The 18,249-nt window shown below is 37.0% G+C and overlaps 1 protein-coding gene across 1 annotated transcript in view; it reads left to right on the top strand.

Moving 5' to 3' along the window:
- The window catches only part of FOCAD (focadhesin), a 98,947-nt gene that overhangs the window by 54,157 nt on the left and 26,541 nt on the right, over positions 1 to 18,249 (top strand). The window contains exons 20-26 of the mRNA XM_065740597.1: positions 3,478 to 3,666; positions 3,917 to 4,038; positions 10,460 to 10,552; positions 12,116 to 12,204; positions 13,584 to 13,625; positions 16,010 to 16,118; positions 17,861 to 17,977. Of these exons, the coding sequence (XP_065596669.1) occupies positions 3,478 to 3,666; positions 3,917 to 4,038; positions 10,460 to 10,552; positions 12,116 to 12,204; positions 13,584 to 13,625; positions 16,010 to 16,118; positions 17,861 to 17,977 (761 nt within the window). The remainder of the gene's footprint in view (positions 1 to 3,477; positions 3,667 to 3,916; positions 4,039 to 10,459; positions 10,553 to 12,115; positions 12,205 to 13,583; positions 13,626 to 16,009; positions 16,119 to 17,860; positions 17,978 to 18,249) is intronic.

Below are 18,249 nucleotides of genomic sequence, written 5' to 3'. Positions count from 1 at the left end.
CTTTTCTTTTTTCTTCTCATTTTTTTTAAGCTCACTCAATTACTATAGTTAGTGCTATCATTCACTTCCAGCATTCATTTTCTAACAGATGAAGATAACGCAGAATGTAGAACTGTTGAACAAAATCTTTACTAACTGCTAGAGATTGTTGTGAATTAGTCAGTTTTCTGAAGGGATATGAAACACAAAAATAATTAGGTCTATACTCTATTAGAGCTGAAACTGCTGTTACTTGTTACTGAAATTAATGCACTACTTCCAGCTTAGAGGGAGAAGGATCTAGATTTATCCATTTATTTATTTATCTATTTTACTTTTTTATCTCTCCCTCCTTGTTAGACCTTGCAGAGGGAATAAAACCTTTAAAATTTTTCAGCATCCACATGCTTCTTCCTGAAGAGGGTAGTAGTTAATGGAGTTAAGTCCAGCTGGCGTCCTGTTACGAGTCGTGTCCCCCAAGGGTCAGTTTTGGGGCCCATCTTGTTTAATATCTTTATTGATGACCTAGATGAGGGAATTGAGTGTACCCTCAGTAAGTTTGCAGATGACACCAAGTTGGGAGGATGTGTCAAACTGCCTGAGGGTAGGGAAGCCCTTCAGAGGGATTTGGATAGGCTGAACAGCTGGGCTGAGCTCAATGGGATGAGGTTTAATAAGGCCAAGTGCCGGGTCCTGCACTTTGGCCACAATAACCCCATGCAATGCTATAGGCTTGGGGCAGAGTGGCTTGAAGAATGTAGAGAGGAAAAGGACCTGGGGGTGTTGGTTGATGCTCGGCTTAACATGAGCCGGCAGTGTGCCCAGGTGGCCAAGAAGGCCAACAGCATCCTGGCCTGTATTAGAAATAGTGTAGCCAGCAGGAGCAGGGAGGTGATCATCCCCCTGTACTCAGCTCTGGTGCGGCCGCACCTCGAGTACTGTGTTCAGTTTTGGGCCCCTCACTACAAGAAGGACATTGAGGCCCTGGAGCGTGTTCAGAGAAGGGCAACAAAAGTGGTGAGGGGTCTGGAGCACAAGTCTTATGAGGAGCGGCTGAGGGAGCTGGGATTGTTTAGTCTGGAGAAGAGGAGGCTCAGAGGAGACCTTTTTGCACTCTACCACTTCCTGAAGGGGGGTTGTGGTGAGGAGGGCATGGGCCTCTTCTCCCAGATAAATAATGACAGGACGAGAGGGAATGGCCACAAGTTGCGTCGGGGAAGATTTAGATTAGACCTGAGGAAACATTTTTTTTCTGAAAGAGTGGTCAGGCACTGGAATGGCCTGCCTAGGGAGGTGGTTGAGGCACCATCCCTAGCGCTGTTCAAGAAGCGTTTAGATGAGGTGCTAAGGGATTTGATTTAGTAGTTGGGTAGGGATAGTGATAGGAGGATGGTTGGACTAGATGATCTTGTAGGTCCTTTCCAACCTTATGAACCTATGAACCTATGAAGATGTGAACAGACAGGGAGCTTCTATGGCAGCTCTAGTTAAAACACATCTCCAAAGATAAGATGGTCCTGGTTTTGGCATTATTATTGAATTGCAGGAATTATTTTTTATAGTGTTTTCTCCCTCTATGTGTAAGGTTGCAAATCTACAGGATGTATTTTTGCAACAGTGCAGAGAAAAATTAGAAAATAGTAGAAGTAAGCTTTCTATGGCCACTAGTTAGAACTTGCTGCAGTTCCTATTTACTATATAGTTTTATGTGTGGAGCATTGAAAACAGTATCTTCTCTCAAACTCTTTTAAAACTTATTTGTCATTTCAGTTTTTATATTATGTCAAAGCATTAAAGCTCATAAGGCATGGGAAGGAGTGTGATTTTTTTGTTGAGTAATTTTTAATATTAACAGTTTTTCATCCTGAATGTCTGAAGCTTGTTTGAATATATCTCTCCTGCGAAGATGCAAAGTATTTTTTTCCTGTAAAGTCAGTTGAATTTTTTCCTTCAGTCTGATTCCAGGCTCTAAAATATAATATCCTATCATTTGCTGCACATAGCATGCACATAGCTGTTTCATGAAATTTACCTAGATTTTTCAGTGTATTTATATCTGGCAGCTTAAATCCTTGGGTCGTATCTCTTGCATAAGGATTTGCTTTTGAATGCCATGTTGAGTATTCAGTCCTTTTGCATAACTAGCAAGTGAAATGAGTATCGCTTGTGCTAGGGTATGTGGATAGTTACCAGCAGAGAAAGAGCTGGTCTCTTTGTTTTTCAATTACTGTAGTCCACCTAAACAGTAAAACCTTTTGCAAAAGTCAGCATTTGTGAATATTGTCTTTCTGTCATTACCTTTAGTTTTCTAGGAATAAGTATTTATCACTGAGGATTGGCAATAAGCTTACAGTTTGTGTGAATCGCTAGTGTAAGTCACCAACTGTGAATTCTAAGGTTTTTCTTTGAAGGATGTTGGTCTCACATGTAGTAAAAAATAAATAAATCTGAATATGTAGTTTCCCTTCCTGTTATAACACAAAGACCTGTCAGATTTAGACTACTACTCTGTTATGAAGCGATTTGCTAAAAATAATGGGAACATAATGAAAATAGAAAATGTATGGAAGTTCCAGTATAAAATATCGTATTGGAGTTGGAATTATATTCCAAGCTCAAGTAGATATTTCTGGGACCTAGGAAGGATGAGTGAATGCCATTTTGTCTCCATTGTTTTCAAGCTCCCAAGTCAAAGCAGGGCTGTATTTAATTTGGGAACTTGTATGACAAGTAACAAAAGTGCTGACAGACTCTTGGAGATACCAAGTTTGTAATGTCCAGGTATGATTCTGACTCTTAGCTGTAATATAGTAACATTGTGCAGTCGTGTACATTGGTGGTACACTCAGAAACATGGTCCTTTTCACTAACTTGTGCCTTCAGATTGACTTTGCAAATGAACGGTAACTTTTTTGTTAATTCTGTAAATTTTGAGCTCAGCTAGACTATGAAACACGCAACTTAAGCGCACAGAACTTAGCATCCATTGCTGTGGTTATAGAAATCAAGGCAGTGCTTCTTTTTCTCTCTATTCCTTGTTTGCACAGGCATTATCTTTTCATGTAGTCTCTTTGCATTGCACTCTTTTTAAATCTCCTTAAAAACAGTCAAATTTTAGAGACTATATTTTTTACTATGCTCTTATTTATTCTTCTGCCAGTCTGTGTCAATTTTACTGGTGTAACAGTGAAAGAGTACATTTAGGGAATAACTCAAGGAATAGCTCAGGCTGTTTTTCTTCTCTACCTGAGCGTATGATAAGACTTAGACTAAGACCATTTGAAGTCACAGTAGCAGCCAGTATGGCCTCAGAGAGACTTGCCAGGGATTCTCAGTTCCTTGACCATGAGCTCTCATCTGAATGTATTACTTGATTAGCATACCTGCCCTGAAGCACAGATGTCAGTCATTTGGGGTTTTTTATGATTGGTTTGTTTTCCCAGTTATCAGCTCTGATGTCCCCTTTCATTTCTGTTCCTTTCTTTGTGATTCATCTAGCATTTGAAGAATTTGCAACTGCACTAGTGAAACAGGAGATGACCAACATGCCCCGAGGTGTGTATCATTCTGCCTTGAGAGGAGGGGCCACTCGCACAGACCAGGGAAAGACTGTGGCAGGTGTTCCGAATTTCTTGCTGAAAATGTATGAGAGGAACAAACAGCCAGGAATGACACCAGGTCTTGCAGGTAGGCTGTCCCTCTATTTGAGTTAGGTAGTTATATGCACTTGGACCCAGTTATCTCTCATATCAGAATCAGAGTGAATCAGTTTAAGAAACAGTGTTGTCTTATGTTGCTTACCTGTGATTACATGTGCTGCTTAGACTTTTAGATTGTCAGCTCTATTTAGTTGACTTTGAGTTTTCAGCTGTCATATGCAAGACTTCTAAACTATTATGAGTATTTTTACTGAGGCTTCTTTTCTCTTTTTTTTAAGCTGGCATGTTGTTGTGTTATGACCTTCCAGTCCATATGGGCAGAGATGGCAAGCCTATTAATCGCTTTCTGGCTAGCAGAGGACGCAACTTCCAGCAAATGTTGGTAGCCCTCATTCACGAGGCAAGTTGATTACTTTTTTTTTTCCCCAGAGATACTGTGCTTCCTTGTCCTCCTTTACAACTGTTCTTTTTTATAATTAGGAAGTAGCTAAATCAATGACACGCGTGAATGTGTTATGATTAACTAAATGTGTTGTGAGGGACATTTTAACCTAAATGAACATTTTTGAGTCTTTACTGCTATAATAACTTCTAAAATCAGAAGAAGCAGCACTTGGCCTTTGCCTTTTTCTGACTTGCAGAAATAATTAGACTTGCCTATACCTGTCATGTCTAGCTACTTCTAGTTGAATAGAAAGTGAACAATAATGGGACTTAGTCGGGAAGTAGCATTTATGTCTGGTGTTCAAGAAACCCTTAGATGTTGTACTAAGGGACATAGGTTAGTGGGGAAATATTGGTGCAAAGTGGATGGGTGAACTAGATGATCCTGGAGGTCTTTTCCAACTTTGGTGATTCTATAATTCTAACTAATGCTTGCTATTCTATTCTGTTTCTTAAATGTTGTAAATCCCTGACCTATTATAATGCCATGCAGTTATAGAATCGTAGAATGGCTTGGGTTGGAAGGGACCTTAAAGATCATCTCCTTTCAACTCCACTGCTGTGGGCAGGACTGCCACCCACTAGAACAAATTGCCAAGGGCCCCATTCAACCTGGCCTTGAGCACCTCTAGGGATGGAGGCATCCACAGTTTCTTCATCTTTGATAAACTATAATATTTTAGTAGTTTTGGATTCATATCAAGAAATAATCCTCCCACTTAATCATTACAAAAAGTGAAGTACTTGTAACTAACTTCAATAGTCAGAAGTCATGGTATTTTTGTGGTTGATGTGGAAGATCATCTTTGAAAATTTAAGAGCAGTAAAACAAAATAAGTAAAGAGGAACTTGTGAAAAAATGTTTATTCCATAACTTTAAGGACGCTCTGAGGAGTTGCTAAAAAAGCATGTTAATCTCTTTCAAAGTTCATAAAACAGTTCTGTTAATATAGTCATTCTGTATTGCTGCAGACATGAATTCCATGCATTTGAGGATGAAATGTCTGCACACAGAACCTAAATAAAGATATGAGAATTTATGTCTGATATAAACAATAGATCATAGATAATGATTTTTTTAAGAAAATGATTTTTTTTGCAGACTGAAAACCTGAAACTGAGTATATCTGTATGCAGTGGAATATCTATGGGGGCTGTGTTCTGATCCTGAGATATGTCATCTGTGCTGTCTCTTGGATTTGCTGTCCTGTCCTGACTGTTCACATAATATTTGTACTTGTTCTCTTTTGAGCTAATATGCTGGTTCCATCTATAGCAAATTTGTCTTTAGCATAACTTGCTTGCAGCTTCCAGACAAGTGATGTGTACCATGCAGAATTTGGTTTCTTTTTCATTTGATCTCTCGAGGTCCCTTCCAACCCCTATGATTCTATGATTTTACATAGGGCAAACTTCCATATGCATCATATTTGATGCACATAAAATCTACATCCCATAAGAGGGCTGTGATACAGCATCTCATCATTTTGGGTGCTCTGAACTGAAAAAAGAGCCACATAAATTAACAATCATGTCTTTGAACCACAGAGACATATATCAGTCTGCAGTAGGTGGACTACAATCTAGAAACTCCTCCCTGGTGCTGTCCTAAGAAAGTAATGTTAGAAGGATTATGAAGTACAACACACATCTCAAGGCATCTAATCATGTATGCAAATGTAATACTTTATATTTTGTCTTCACTTCTTTATTGCAATAGAATGAAAGCATAAACTGGAAACAGTACCCCTCATCATCACAGAATTGAGCAAGAATGAATGTTTCGTGTTTAAATGCGTTGGAGGAGAGCAGCAGGGAAAGCCCACTTGAATGTGGAGAAATATATCATTGGAGCAGATTCAAAATAATAAGCTGTGAATAAAGAGTGGGCTTGCATGCATAGAGTACAGAAAGAAAAATGTCCATCTGTACAGTTGTTTTGTGTGGAGGGACTTAGATTCGGTGCCAGATGTTCTGGAGGAAGGCATTTATTTTATTATATAATAATAATACGACTTCACATAACCAGAGTGGTATGAAGGCCAATTCTGTTCTTACATGGATTCTGAGTATGGATTTTCTGAGGCTGTGTGTTCCCCACTCTGCTAGCACTAAACTGTTGTTTTGTATACATCTACTTGTCCAAATAAAGCATCAGTTAAAATGTGTAGGAAAAAGTTAAACAACATGTGCATACTAGTATAGATTATAATATCCAGCAGCTCAGCAATAATCGACTTTTCCTGAGTTAACAAATTACCTTTTGAATCAAAAACTCAAAACAGTTGGTTATGACATGGTGTAGTTTTAATGTGAATGTGGTGAACTGGAGTTTGTAAAATTTTGAGATTGTTTTAATGTTTCTGACTACAGTCACCAGCATGTATTTATTGCTAATACAACTGATTAAGGTATAGTAAAACTGAAAAGTCTGTGTTTAAAATACGTAAATACTAATTAAACAGTCTTTATTTTTTGTGAAAATTCTTAGCTGTATATCTTTTTAATTAAAACATATTGATACTTCTGTTTAAAATTACATTACTTTTAAAGACAAAAAAAAACTTCTTTCATTTTTTTCTCATATGAACAGTTGGAGTTAATGTCAGGTAAATGTGGTTGGGCCATTGGCTAGAACAGAAGTGAATTCCTGGGCTCATCTGCGTGAATTTAATGCTTTAGTATTTCTTTAGTCCTTGGAGTTTAGTCCTTAGGGAGCAGCTAGTAAAAGCAAGGAGTTTAAGCTATAAAGCTATGAGGTAGCATTACTGATCTAAGAAAACAGCACAGATATTACTGACTCAAGTCTTTTTTCGTGCACTAGCTAAAAGGATTAGCTGTTCCTGTGAAGTCATTTATTCGGGTTTCAATGGAACACATTTAGCAGTTTTTCAGTAGGTTTAAATTATTGGAATGTCATTTTGTTGCTACTGCTCTAAGTCTTTTCAATTTATATATTTAATATTTACAATTTTTTTCAGTAAAATAAGCATTTTTATTAGTAAGAGAACTTAGTTGTGTTTAAAGCACTGCAGTTAGCATAAAGCTCCAAGCAAGCTTCCATGTGCATGTAATTGAAGAGATAATTAATTGAGAGACAGCAAACATCCCCTTGTCTTACCCACAAAAATTCTAAGATTATCAGTTGTCGACATAAATAACATCCTTAGATAATTATGTCTGTATCTCTTCAGTAATTTGATGTGCTGTCACGTCTGTAGAATGAGTTCACAGGTTGCAGATCAGCCTGGATCTCTGCGGAGTTGCTATTACTACACTTGTTTTTTTTCAAATAACTGGGCTAGATTAGTCAGTGATTATTTGTGTGTCTTTTAACCTTTCAAGTAGTTCTTGAGATTTTTGGGGAACTATGTCTTAGTTCCTTCTCCTGTCTTTCAATGGTGACTAAGGATGAAGAGTCACACATATTCACATACATGCCGTGTGATTTGATGGTTTTATGAATGTATGTTTTGGGTTAAAGGAAATAAAATTGTTTGGCTTTTGGCTAACTACCCAGCCAGCTTTTATTTTTTTTAAAGAAGATGAAGGGAACAGTTTATGCTTTGTGCAGAAAGCTTATGAGACAGGCTGCTTTTGGCACGTGGATGTTGTAAATAGTGAGTTTGACAGCCTGAAGTGGTGCAGTATTTTTAAAGCACAGGAGGAATATAGACTTGCCTTTGCATGTTTATCAATATTCAAGTGTTTACTATTTGTTGTAAATAGCATAGTTATGTTGCCATAATAATAACACTTGCAAGCATGACTGCACAACTGAGCACTACTAGTGAGTTGTGTAATATTAAATAGGCTGCTGAACAAATAACCATGTTAGACACTCTACATGCTCACAAAAGAATCAATCTCTGTTTTGTGTTAATCATGCATATCCAAGATAAGCATCTTGGATCAGCTTCTTCTGTGTCCCTCCTGTTTTAATTTTAATGTAATCAAGAGATTCAAGAATTTGTTCAAAACTTGTCTCTGAAGTACCACAGATGGTGATTAGGTTTTCTAGAAAGGAATTTTCTGTAGTGTATTCTTTTGTGCCTAGATACTTCAGAGGATATTATTCACATTATGGACCATTTTGTGCTGGTTTCCACTAATGAATTTGTTGAATGTTTCTCCTCCAGTGATGAAGCAGTGTTTAAGAAGTAACGAGAATATTGAAAAAGAATCTCTGAGCAAAATTTGAGAAGCAAAGAGATGTTGCATCACTGCTTTGTTGATACGTAAATCTAATGCTTACCTTATTTATGAAGTCTCTGAGGCTTTATATGTTCTTGTATGAGAAGAGCATTTAAACTCAGGCACTTCACTGACATGAGTAAAGTTCCAAACACATTTCTATAGTCACATATTTGTTAGTGAGATGAGCTGGATCTAGGGACGATTAGAATCGAAATCTCTTGTGCTTAGTAGAACTCACTGGAATTCCCTGTCTTTCTGCCAAACAACAAATTTTAATATAGATCATAAATATTGATTTTGCTGATTCTAGGTCTTGAGATTTGTTCTCTAAACAGTGTTATCATAATTAGGTACCCAAGAAGCAATAGAAACAGTGTACAAAGATTTGCGGCAAAGACAAAAGTGCTTAAGGAAAACTCATGCATGTCATTATGTTTACTTTTTATTGAGAGTGCACTTTTTAGGTGATATGGACTTACTGTTTTCATTGGAAATGACAGTCCAGTGTTGCAGAAGAGTGTGCAGTATGTGCTCAGAAGCACTCAAGTACAGCAGTAATATCTTCTGTGGTTTGTCAGAGCTCCCTCTCTTGTATTTTGGCCTGCAGTCTCTGCTATTGTGCCTTCAAGGTGACAAGTCCTTCTGAAGGTTTTAAGCATCAGTCAGCAGACTTAGATGATTCATTCCCAGCTCAGGGTATTTCTCATTGCTTCAGTTATCAGGCTGCAGTGCTTCCTACTTTTCAACCTGATGTGGCTATGATCCCTCCCAAGAACATGTTACATTTGGATCAGGTGTAGCAAGGCTTCGCCAATGCTTGTAGTGGCCCCTCTATCCTCTTTCCCAGCACCCCTCCACCTCATTCCCCCATATCTTCTTACAAATAAATATGTAAATTGCATGTTCAAAAGCACATGGATTTCGCTGATCTTCAACTTTGCCCATGCTTACCTGGTGCCGGTTTTCCAACACTTTATGGAGTTGTTACCCTTGTGTATTCAGTGATTGAAGAAAAGTCAAGACAGTTAGTATCCTGTACTGAATACTGAGTACATACAAAACTTACATGATAATCTTTAGCATTGTATCCAGTTATTTTCAGTGCTAGATAATCTTTATTTGAGCATTCTTTGTGTTGAGGTTCTGTTTCCTCCATCTTCCTTTCACTCCCTAAATTCACTAAATATTTGATACTAGTTCATTGAGAGCTGCTCGACAGGGCAAGCCATGGCTCACCATAGAGAGCAACTTTTTTAACAATTTATGTGGAACCCGAGGAAGATGTCCACGCACCTAATGAGGTAAAAGATAAAAGTATTCTGTTATGATTCTGGTGCTTCTTATGAGGTAAAATTGTTGAGGCAAAAGATGAAAGCGTTCTGTTTTGTCTCCAGTGAAAAATTATTGAGAAAAAGAAGACTGTTCACCTGCTGAAGTTGGAATTGAACATTTTAGAACCATCATTTATGGATTCCTTTTGCTAAACAAATGTATTGGTTCTTAAACTAATATATTGATCCCTATTGTTAAACAAACCAACCTTCACTTTGGTATCCCTTTGCACTATGTTTAGTCATAGTTGAGTTTTTCCGTAAGTCAGAGAGTCTGGCATGTTCTTAATTTAGAAATGAAAAGTGCAGGTCTTAAATAGTGGCTGCTGAAATATATTTGTCCCTCTCACCTTAGCCTGACAAGTTGTCCTTTCTCTTATTAAAAACTAATTACCCTGGAAAGGGCTGATATTAAATAAATAGCTAATTTCCTTTGGAGTCTAAATGGATGTGATAGCATTTTTTCATCATTTTTTCATCATTTTTCATCACAAAAGTGATGTCAAACATAAACTGTTCCATCATCTCTGTTGTGAGTGCATTTTTTGTCTATCAGTGCTACAAAGTGTTTTGATCATTGCCATGTATAAATACTGTGCTCTCTGGTATCAGTTATATTGTGAAAAATCAGAAGTCTTGATTGTCCTGGTTATTGAAGTTGAGAAGTAATTTGGTGTGGAGGAAACCAGGAAGAGAAGAGCAAAGAATGTTACCAATTTTATTTCCTACAAGCGTGTATAGTGTTCTGTACACATTAGCAAAATGTTGCCTGCAAATCACAGGTTGAAGAATATATGAGTTGCATATGTTAGACTTAATATAACCATTCCTGCCATTTCTGTTGCACAGGTTAACATTCAACCTTCTGAATGGCACCGCTCTATACTGCTGCCACAGTCCTGGTTGGGATTTATGAGTCGAACTTACGGCGCAGTCCTACAGGTAATTCTGAGGTACACAATACTGTGCATATTAATGCTCATTCAATCTGTATGTGCTTTCATTTCTTCCAGCAAGAGCTTCCATGTAAGTAACAATAATTTAAAACTGAAGCTGTTGAACAGAAAATAAAAATGAGTCTTCACAGTCTGAAATTATTTGAACACATACAATTCCTGTTTACAGTTCTGGTCCATGCAACCTTATTTGTGTGTCAAGTCCCTATGTAGTCAGTTCCAATTGCAATTTACTTCTATTCAGCTAGAACTCTATGCTGTTGTTTTGGATAGGAGTTTTCAGATAACATTTTCACTTAATGGTAAGAAGGTATTGAGAAATTATTAATTAAATAACATTACATGCTGAGCATATTAATTTCTAATGATAAGAAATATAGGAAATACCTTTAAATTTCTCTTTGATTTGGCTATTTGACATGGTATCTAGAGCAAAATAGTGTCATTGTTCTTTTCACTAGAAGAATAACTCAAAAACTCGTAACAAATAACTCCCTTCTGGAAGTCTCCCTTTGTAGTACCAGAAGAGTTACTGCTTTGTATTTCCAGGCCTTGTCAGAAATTTTCAGCATGAGCAGCTCAGATTGCTGAGCATATTCAAAAAGCTTGGACTGCCCTTTTACTGTGTAGCAGAATGTATGCTTCTCTAAAATTTTTCAAAACAATTTTTACCTGGGATATCTTGAAGCATCATTTTCTAAGTGGGTCCTCATTACAAAGCAAGCAGATTTTCAAATTGTAGTTTTAGGTCTTAACTACAGAGGGGGCCATTGTACCTTGCATGTAATTAGTTGCTTTTTCTGCTTCTTCCCCTCTGAGACTATGAGAAACCTTGCATTTACCAGGCTTGTTTCTGAAAGCTTCTCTAGGATTTGCTTTCTTTTGTTTTTCAGAGCAACTTCTGAGACCTGTCAGTAAAAAACACTTTTTTTTACATTGAGATCTATTATCTTTACTCCTTGTGTTTCTTTAGTATATTTTATCTGAGCTGAGAGATTACAGTACAAAATAAATAGTCTGGATCATGCATAACTGAGTATTTCTGAGGAGGTAGAACAGTAACCTTTTCCACTTTTCTGAGGTAGAGGTTTGTAGAGTCCATGGCTTGTTAACCAAAGGTAAATGCTCACCACTGTTTTATCAAGGCACATCTGTGAGGTTTTTTTTCCCTTCGGACATGTGGAAGTTCTCTTGTCTGTAGTCTGCTCAAATGCCCAAACTCCTGCCAGTTTGGCCAGTTTGTAAATTTAACATGTTTTTGGTACTCACCTCAATTTTGTTATGATCCTAGAGGTCTTGATTTAATCTTGATCTTAAGCCATTGATTAGTTGTTTTAGGAAATTGTAATAGAATCAAGAGCACTATAAAGACAAGGAATTTCTCATCTGAGATTGTGCTTCTATGTTCAAGAAGTGTTTGGACACATAAGAAGCAATTGGTTAACTTATGAGTTAGCCCTCAAGGAAAGGGTTAGTTATCCAGGTGTTTCCTGAAAAAATCTTATCATGATTGACCATGTAAGATCTACTTTATGCTGTGATTCTGCAGGGAAGGCAAGCAGAGCTTGAGATGCAGTTAAAACATGGAAAAGAGGATCCTGAAGATGGGCAGTACAAGCAGTTTACAGCATGGCTCTGGTAAGGAACTGTGACTTGTCACTTACAAAATCCCGCCGGAGTTCAGGATGCTTTATGACAACTTACAGTGACAAGTGAAGCGCAGAAGACAGCAAGACTTGAAAGCCTTTGATTTTGCAAATGTAGCAGTTTGTATAAATACTAATGACAAAAAATAAAGTATCCGTTTGGGAGGAGGAAAAAAATTACCAATAGTGTGCAAGGACGCTGGTATTCACAAGTTCAGAGGTGCATTCCCTTTTACTTTGGCCAGAATTTTGTAGTGTGAGCAACTGGAAGAAATGGAAATTATATTTGTCATATGTTGTGTTAAATTACAAAGATCATGGAAGAAATGAAGACTTTCCTGTAGATATTTTGTGAGCTGCCTCACTCAAAATAATTTATGTAAGAAATGTAAGTCACAAAGTAACATATATATTAATAAACTGAGACATCTCAGTTCATATAGTAAGCTGAAGATATTGTTTAAAACGAAATATATGATGCACACTCTGTTCCGTATCCTCAAGAAATTATATTTCATCCAGCTGACCTATATGCCTCAGTCTCAGGATATAGTCATGTATGTGCGCAACCAGTGGTTGTATGTTGAGAATTCAGGGGACTTCACAGAGAAAGAACTATATCAGTGGACAGGACAGATGTCTCTTTCTGTGTGTGTTTGTAAGTCTGTGAACAAAGTATGTAAGTGTGTGTGACCAAAATCTGTACAGAGAAAACCAAAATGACATTTGCCTATCTCAGTCAAAAGGGCGATACTAAGTCACACTCAATAACAGTGCAAAATCTTAGTGGTTTTATTCCAGTTAAGTGTAGGTCAGTGTTTCATAGCAAGAACCAGAATTGTAAGATATATTTTTGTCTAAATTGACAATCATGTCCATTGTTATAAGATCATTCCTTACCCAAACTTGACAGGGTAGAGGATTACTAGCGCAACAGCACATCATCAGTAGGGTAAACCTAACCTGTCTCACGACGGTCTAAACCCAGCTCACGTTCCCTATTAGTGGGTGAACTATCCAACGCTTGGTTTCTGCTTTTGTCTTAATATGAATGCAAAACTAAACAAATGCAGAGTTGTCATATGTGAGAAATTCTAACTATTCCTATTGCTCTTGAATAAGTAGATCCAGATTGCTACATTCCCTAATAGTGTAACTGTCCATAATTGTTTTCAGGAGAATAGTAAGTGTTAAGTTTGTATGATACTCTGTATGAGCAAGAGGAAGCATTGGGTGGTAGGTGAGCACTAAAACACTATACCTTTGCACTAAGTTTTCTGAAGAATGTGGAAAATGGACATATGTAAGACATAAATCAGCCAAATTCATACTCTAGTGTGCAGTTGTTAAAATTCTTTGTTTCTTTTGCAGGGTTAGAGATATGTTGACAGATGTCATCAAAGGTGCTTCGAAGTAAGAGTGACTTATTTACTACAGATATGACTTATTTACTCTACAGATGAGAATGAGGTTTCTTTTGTGGTAGATGATGTAAAATACTTCCTGCAATTGTCTCTCTGCCAGTTTCATGTTTTCATGTGACTGGTGCTCAGCAAAAGAAGTCTTCCCTACATTGTGCTTTGAACATTTTATCACTGTCAGAAAGGCTGATGCCTAATGTTTTGAGAAAAGCTTGTGTATCACTGTATGCGTTATTGTTTGCTTCTTTCTTAAATAGCAAATTCTGCCTCAAGTTCCTTAATTTATCTAGGAGTTAGCTGGTCTTTACTGGAACACTGGCTCTTCAATGCTATATTGCTTCCTGCTAAGATGTCTTTTGTATGCCTAAATGCCTTGAAGACGAGTATTTCTTTCCAGATTGTGTCAGGCTTGTTAATTTGCTATTAGCATTGGCATGTGGCTTTCAGTCAGCAATTAATATCTTAAAGTTTCTTCATTGGCAGGCTAGACTTCCTCCAAGCTTTCTCCAGTTGCAGCTATTTTCTTTTGCTTTGCCCTTGGTTAACTGGAAACTGTTCACTTGCAGCAGGTTGCATAAAAGTGTCGAACAATGATTACTCAGAAGAGCAAGTGCTTAAAAAATCTCAGGTGATAAGAATGTAGGTGAAGAATTACCATGAAATCACACAGACCATTTCATTGTTAGTAGTCCTGTAAATCTAGAAAAGAATAGGTTTAGATTACTGCTGTGAGCTGAAGGTTCTGGATGTTTAAATCAAGAAGTGAACTATTTTTCTTTTTATAATTTACCATTATTCTGATATTACCAGCAGCTCAATTTCCTTGCCTGTCAGCTCATCTTAAAAGAAGTCATTTGAGGGACATGTTTGATATTTTATCTACTCAAAAAATGTGTGTGTTAAGGTATCAGAAAAGGAATGAAATAATAAACCTCGAATATATAATACTTTGTGTCTCAGAGTAAAAGCTACAATTTTAGTTTTAAAAGATCACTTGTGAAACTATTCAAGGCAATGGCATTTCCAGTTTTGGAAGAGAGTATTTTCTTTCAGTAACAGTAGAAAAATTTTCTGTGTATAGATCACGTCTCTGGAACTACTTGTGGTTAGTGACTTTCTTTTAAGAAAACATTTAATTGGCTGTCTATTTTTGGTGAAGGGTAAGACCCCTCCTCGTTAGTATGTAATGATTTGTACTTTGATTAGATTTAAAGCATTTGACTTTAATGAGAGTGTAGATGTAGAGATTACTCTTATGTACTTCATGAAGTATAACCTCTTAGAATTTGATACCAACAAAAAAGACTCTGTAGCATAAATGAGGAAATTACTTAAGACAGGAGATTTAGGGTATTTGCAATAAACTTAACTAAACATTTAATTGTAATTATTATAGGTATCTCTTATCTGAATTCTTAACTATAAATATTTATTATTATCTGTTATCTAAAAATAAATACTTTCGATGTGTGGAAAGGGTCGATGACATTCCAGTAAGATGGCTTTTATAAGAGAGAAAATGCAGAAATCCAGAGCATATTTTCGTTGTTAGAATGAAATATTTAGATCAGGAACAAATCTGTGGATAGGTTTATGTCTGTAGCAACAGTTGAAGAAGTTTTTGGAAATGGAAGACTAATGCAGAAAATATAACAATTTATATTGGCCTAGTGTAAGGCAGTCAGTGGTCTCCTGTAGTTGTATTAATCATTTGCTGTTACAGTAAAACACTGAAGATGGTTCTAGCAGAATTGTATTGTGACATGTTTTTTTCTGAGAATGATGGGAAATTGATATCTTTCTTTTAATGAAACTGAATACAGTTACTGTCTGTATAATATTCTCAAGTGCGAGATTTTTTTTTCCTGAGTTCTTTAAAAAGAAAAGTAAGGTTTGCACTGTGGTAGAGGTTCATACTCTTTGAAATCTGTTACTGTCCATTATACAAATGTTTCGTAACATGGAAAAATCATTCAGAACTTTTTTTTAAGCTAGGATTTCAGTGATAGGTGCTCTACTAAATCTCCTAAACATGCTCTTGTGGCACCTGTCAAGCAGTCTGTTTGAAGAGCTTTTTGTGTTATCCCATCCAGGGATGGTACTAGCTATGATGATTCATGCATTCCTGTGACTGCAATTGATCTGCAAGATGGTCTTTGAGTAGTCGCTGACATCTTTTTATATGTATTGTTTATTAAGATAAAATACGTTACATATTTGTTGAGCAAGAAAAGAGCCCAGTGAAGTCACTTAGTGCAAAGCCCTTCCCTCCTGGACTCCTTGTAGCATAACTTTTCTTTATTTAGATACTTGCTTGGTTGCCTAATTATCTATTATGCCACTTCACTGTTCTTTGCGTTTTTTTTGTGTGTCTAGGGAAAGCCCAGTGGTGAAAGGAAACTCTATTTTAGCGTTGACTGGTCTTGCAGTTGCTGTAGCCAAATACGAAAGCAGTCTTTTCTCAGATACTGAAGGCATGCCTGAAGTAAGTGATCTGAGAAATAAATTATTTTAGTGAAATGTACTGAAGTAATATGACCTGGTATGTTTGAGGATTTAGTAAGAGGGTACGAAGTACTTCATGCTTTGAAATTCAAATTTCAGTCAGAGCAAGCAGGCATATTCTGAGAATAAACATACGCTAGCTTTGTTGCGTGAGATAAGGATGTAGTGGACACTGAAGCCCAACCACTCTATTTTCTTACTGCTTAAATCAGATACAACAGAGTGTTTTAGGGTGGCATAGAAGACATGCTATTTTTGTGTCAGTACATCATCTCATATTGTTACAATAACTGTGATGATCCACATTTTATACGCGTTGAAAAGAGAGGTCTTAAAATCAACCACTTAGTCAAAATAAAACTCAGAGCAACAGATGTATACTGTAGGTTAGATTAAATGCACTTAATGATACAGACATCTTTTGCTGACAGATCCAGATCACTTAAAGAATTCTGTTACAGAACGGTTGCATGGAAAGAAGATAATGCACTTCTGATTAATTTAACTAGTTCATTGTTTTCTGGTGACCTGAAAAATATATGCTCTTACATACTAACTTGTTCAGTCTTTTTTGCCTGATTTCTTTTAAGAGCATTTTGAATGAAACTTTTGACTTGGCTAATGATGGAAGATTTCAGTGTCACAAAATGCGTATGATTATGTAAACTCTTGGTCACAAAGCGAAGTTTAATGACTTGTATGGAAATGCACAATATGACTGAGAGGGAGGGAGGAACTTCTGGCTGAGTTTTTTCCACATTTTATAAAAACATGTCAATAACTTATTCCCACGCTGAAATGCTTCCTGACTGATTCCTTCTGCCTCAGAGACCGAGACATTTTTGGCGTAGTTTGGGTGCTTGGGTTGCCATTCATTGTTATTTTGTTCCTTCTGTTATGACTAGTGAATATGCTACTCCTTACACCTGACAAAAGTTCACTGTTTTGCCATAATCTCCCCCAAAGTTATTTGATTTCTTCCTAGAGTGAAACAGCTTTTGAGCAACATGTAGTAGGAACCCCACAGTCTGTTAGCAGCAGGTGCCATCTTTAGGTAGAAGCAGTTGAACTATATATTATTTATATCAATGTTAAGTTGTATTTTTTGTGACAGGGCAAATTGAGGTTTCTGATTGTTTTCGTGTATATGAGGGGCTGTGTAAGGTTTATTTTTATAATATCCTTTATTACTGGAATAGCCTTTAAAAGAATATGTGGGGAAAAATAGTCTTGTTTTTCAGATGTCTTTTGTCAGCTTGTATGTAATAGTTACTTAGAATTTAGGTTTTCCTGTCCGATTTCAAGAGTACAATAGTTAGTTTAAACATTCTTGTCAACAATTGTACTTTATAACCACATTGCAGTTACTTCACTAGCCATGCTGAGTTTTTGTGGCATCATTAAACTTATATCTTGGTCTGAAAAAGTTCACTAAGACTGTAATTTACAGAGAAGCTGTAAAAGTTCAGAGTTATGAATGTTTTTGTTTGTTTTTATTTTCCTTGATGCTGTTGTGAAGCTGACAGCTGTTTGCTCTAACTGAATAATATGTTCAAAAGTAGTGTCTGGAAGGTCAGTGTTGTCAAATAAAATGTGCTGTGTATAAAGGTAACGATTTCATTCTGCATGGATCATAGCTGATGATCCACTGCTGAGCTTCTGTTCAGAACCCAATTTAAGAAAAAAACAGCAGTGAATGTTTGGGTTTGATTTTTTTTTCAGGCTATACCTGACTTTCTTCCCATGCAACAATGGATTTACATGGTGATGGAGACTCTCTTTAGTATTGTGAATAGCCGTTACCGCCCTAAAGGGCAAGTCTTCCCATGGTTTTACCAGGTATGTGCAGCAGCGTTAGAAGCAAGAGCATTTATTTGTATTTTGTGCGTGGAATTCTTTGTCTGGAGTTTTCTGATTCTGTTTGCCTTGTAGGAGTTAGAATAATAGAAAGGCTTAGGTTGGAAGAGACCCTAAGAATCATCAAACTCCAGCCAGACCTGGATGCAGTATTCCAGGTGGAGTTTCATGAGGGCAGAGTAGAGGGACAGTAACTTCCCTGTCCCTGCTGGCCACCCCTCTTCTGAGCGAGCCCAGGATATAGTTGGCCTTCC

This window comes from Cyrtonyx montezumae, unplaced genomic scaffold (assembly GCF_038088225.1).
Source record: "Cyrtonyx montezumae isolate F1298 unplaced genomic scaffold, pur_monq_1.0 scaffold_29, whole genome shotgun sequence".
Classification (NCBI taxonomy): Eukaryota; Metazoa; Chordata; class Aves; order Galliformes; family Odontophoridae; genus Cyrtonyx; species Cyrtonyx montezumae.
This window is presented reverse-complemented; position numbering and strand designations above follow the sequence as displayed.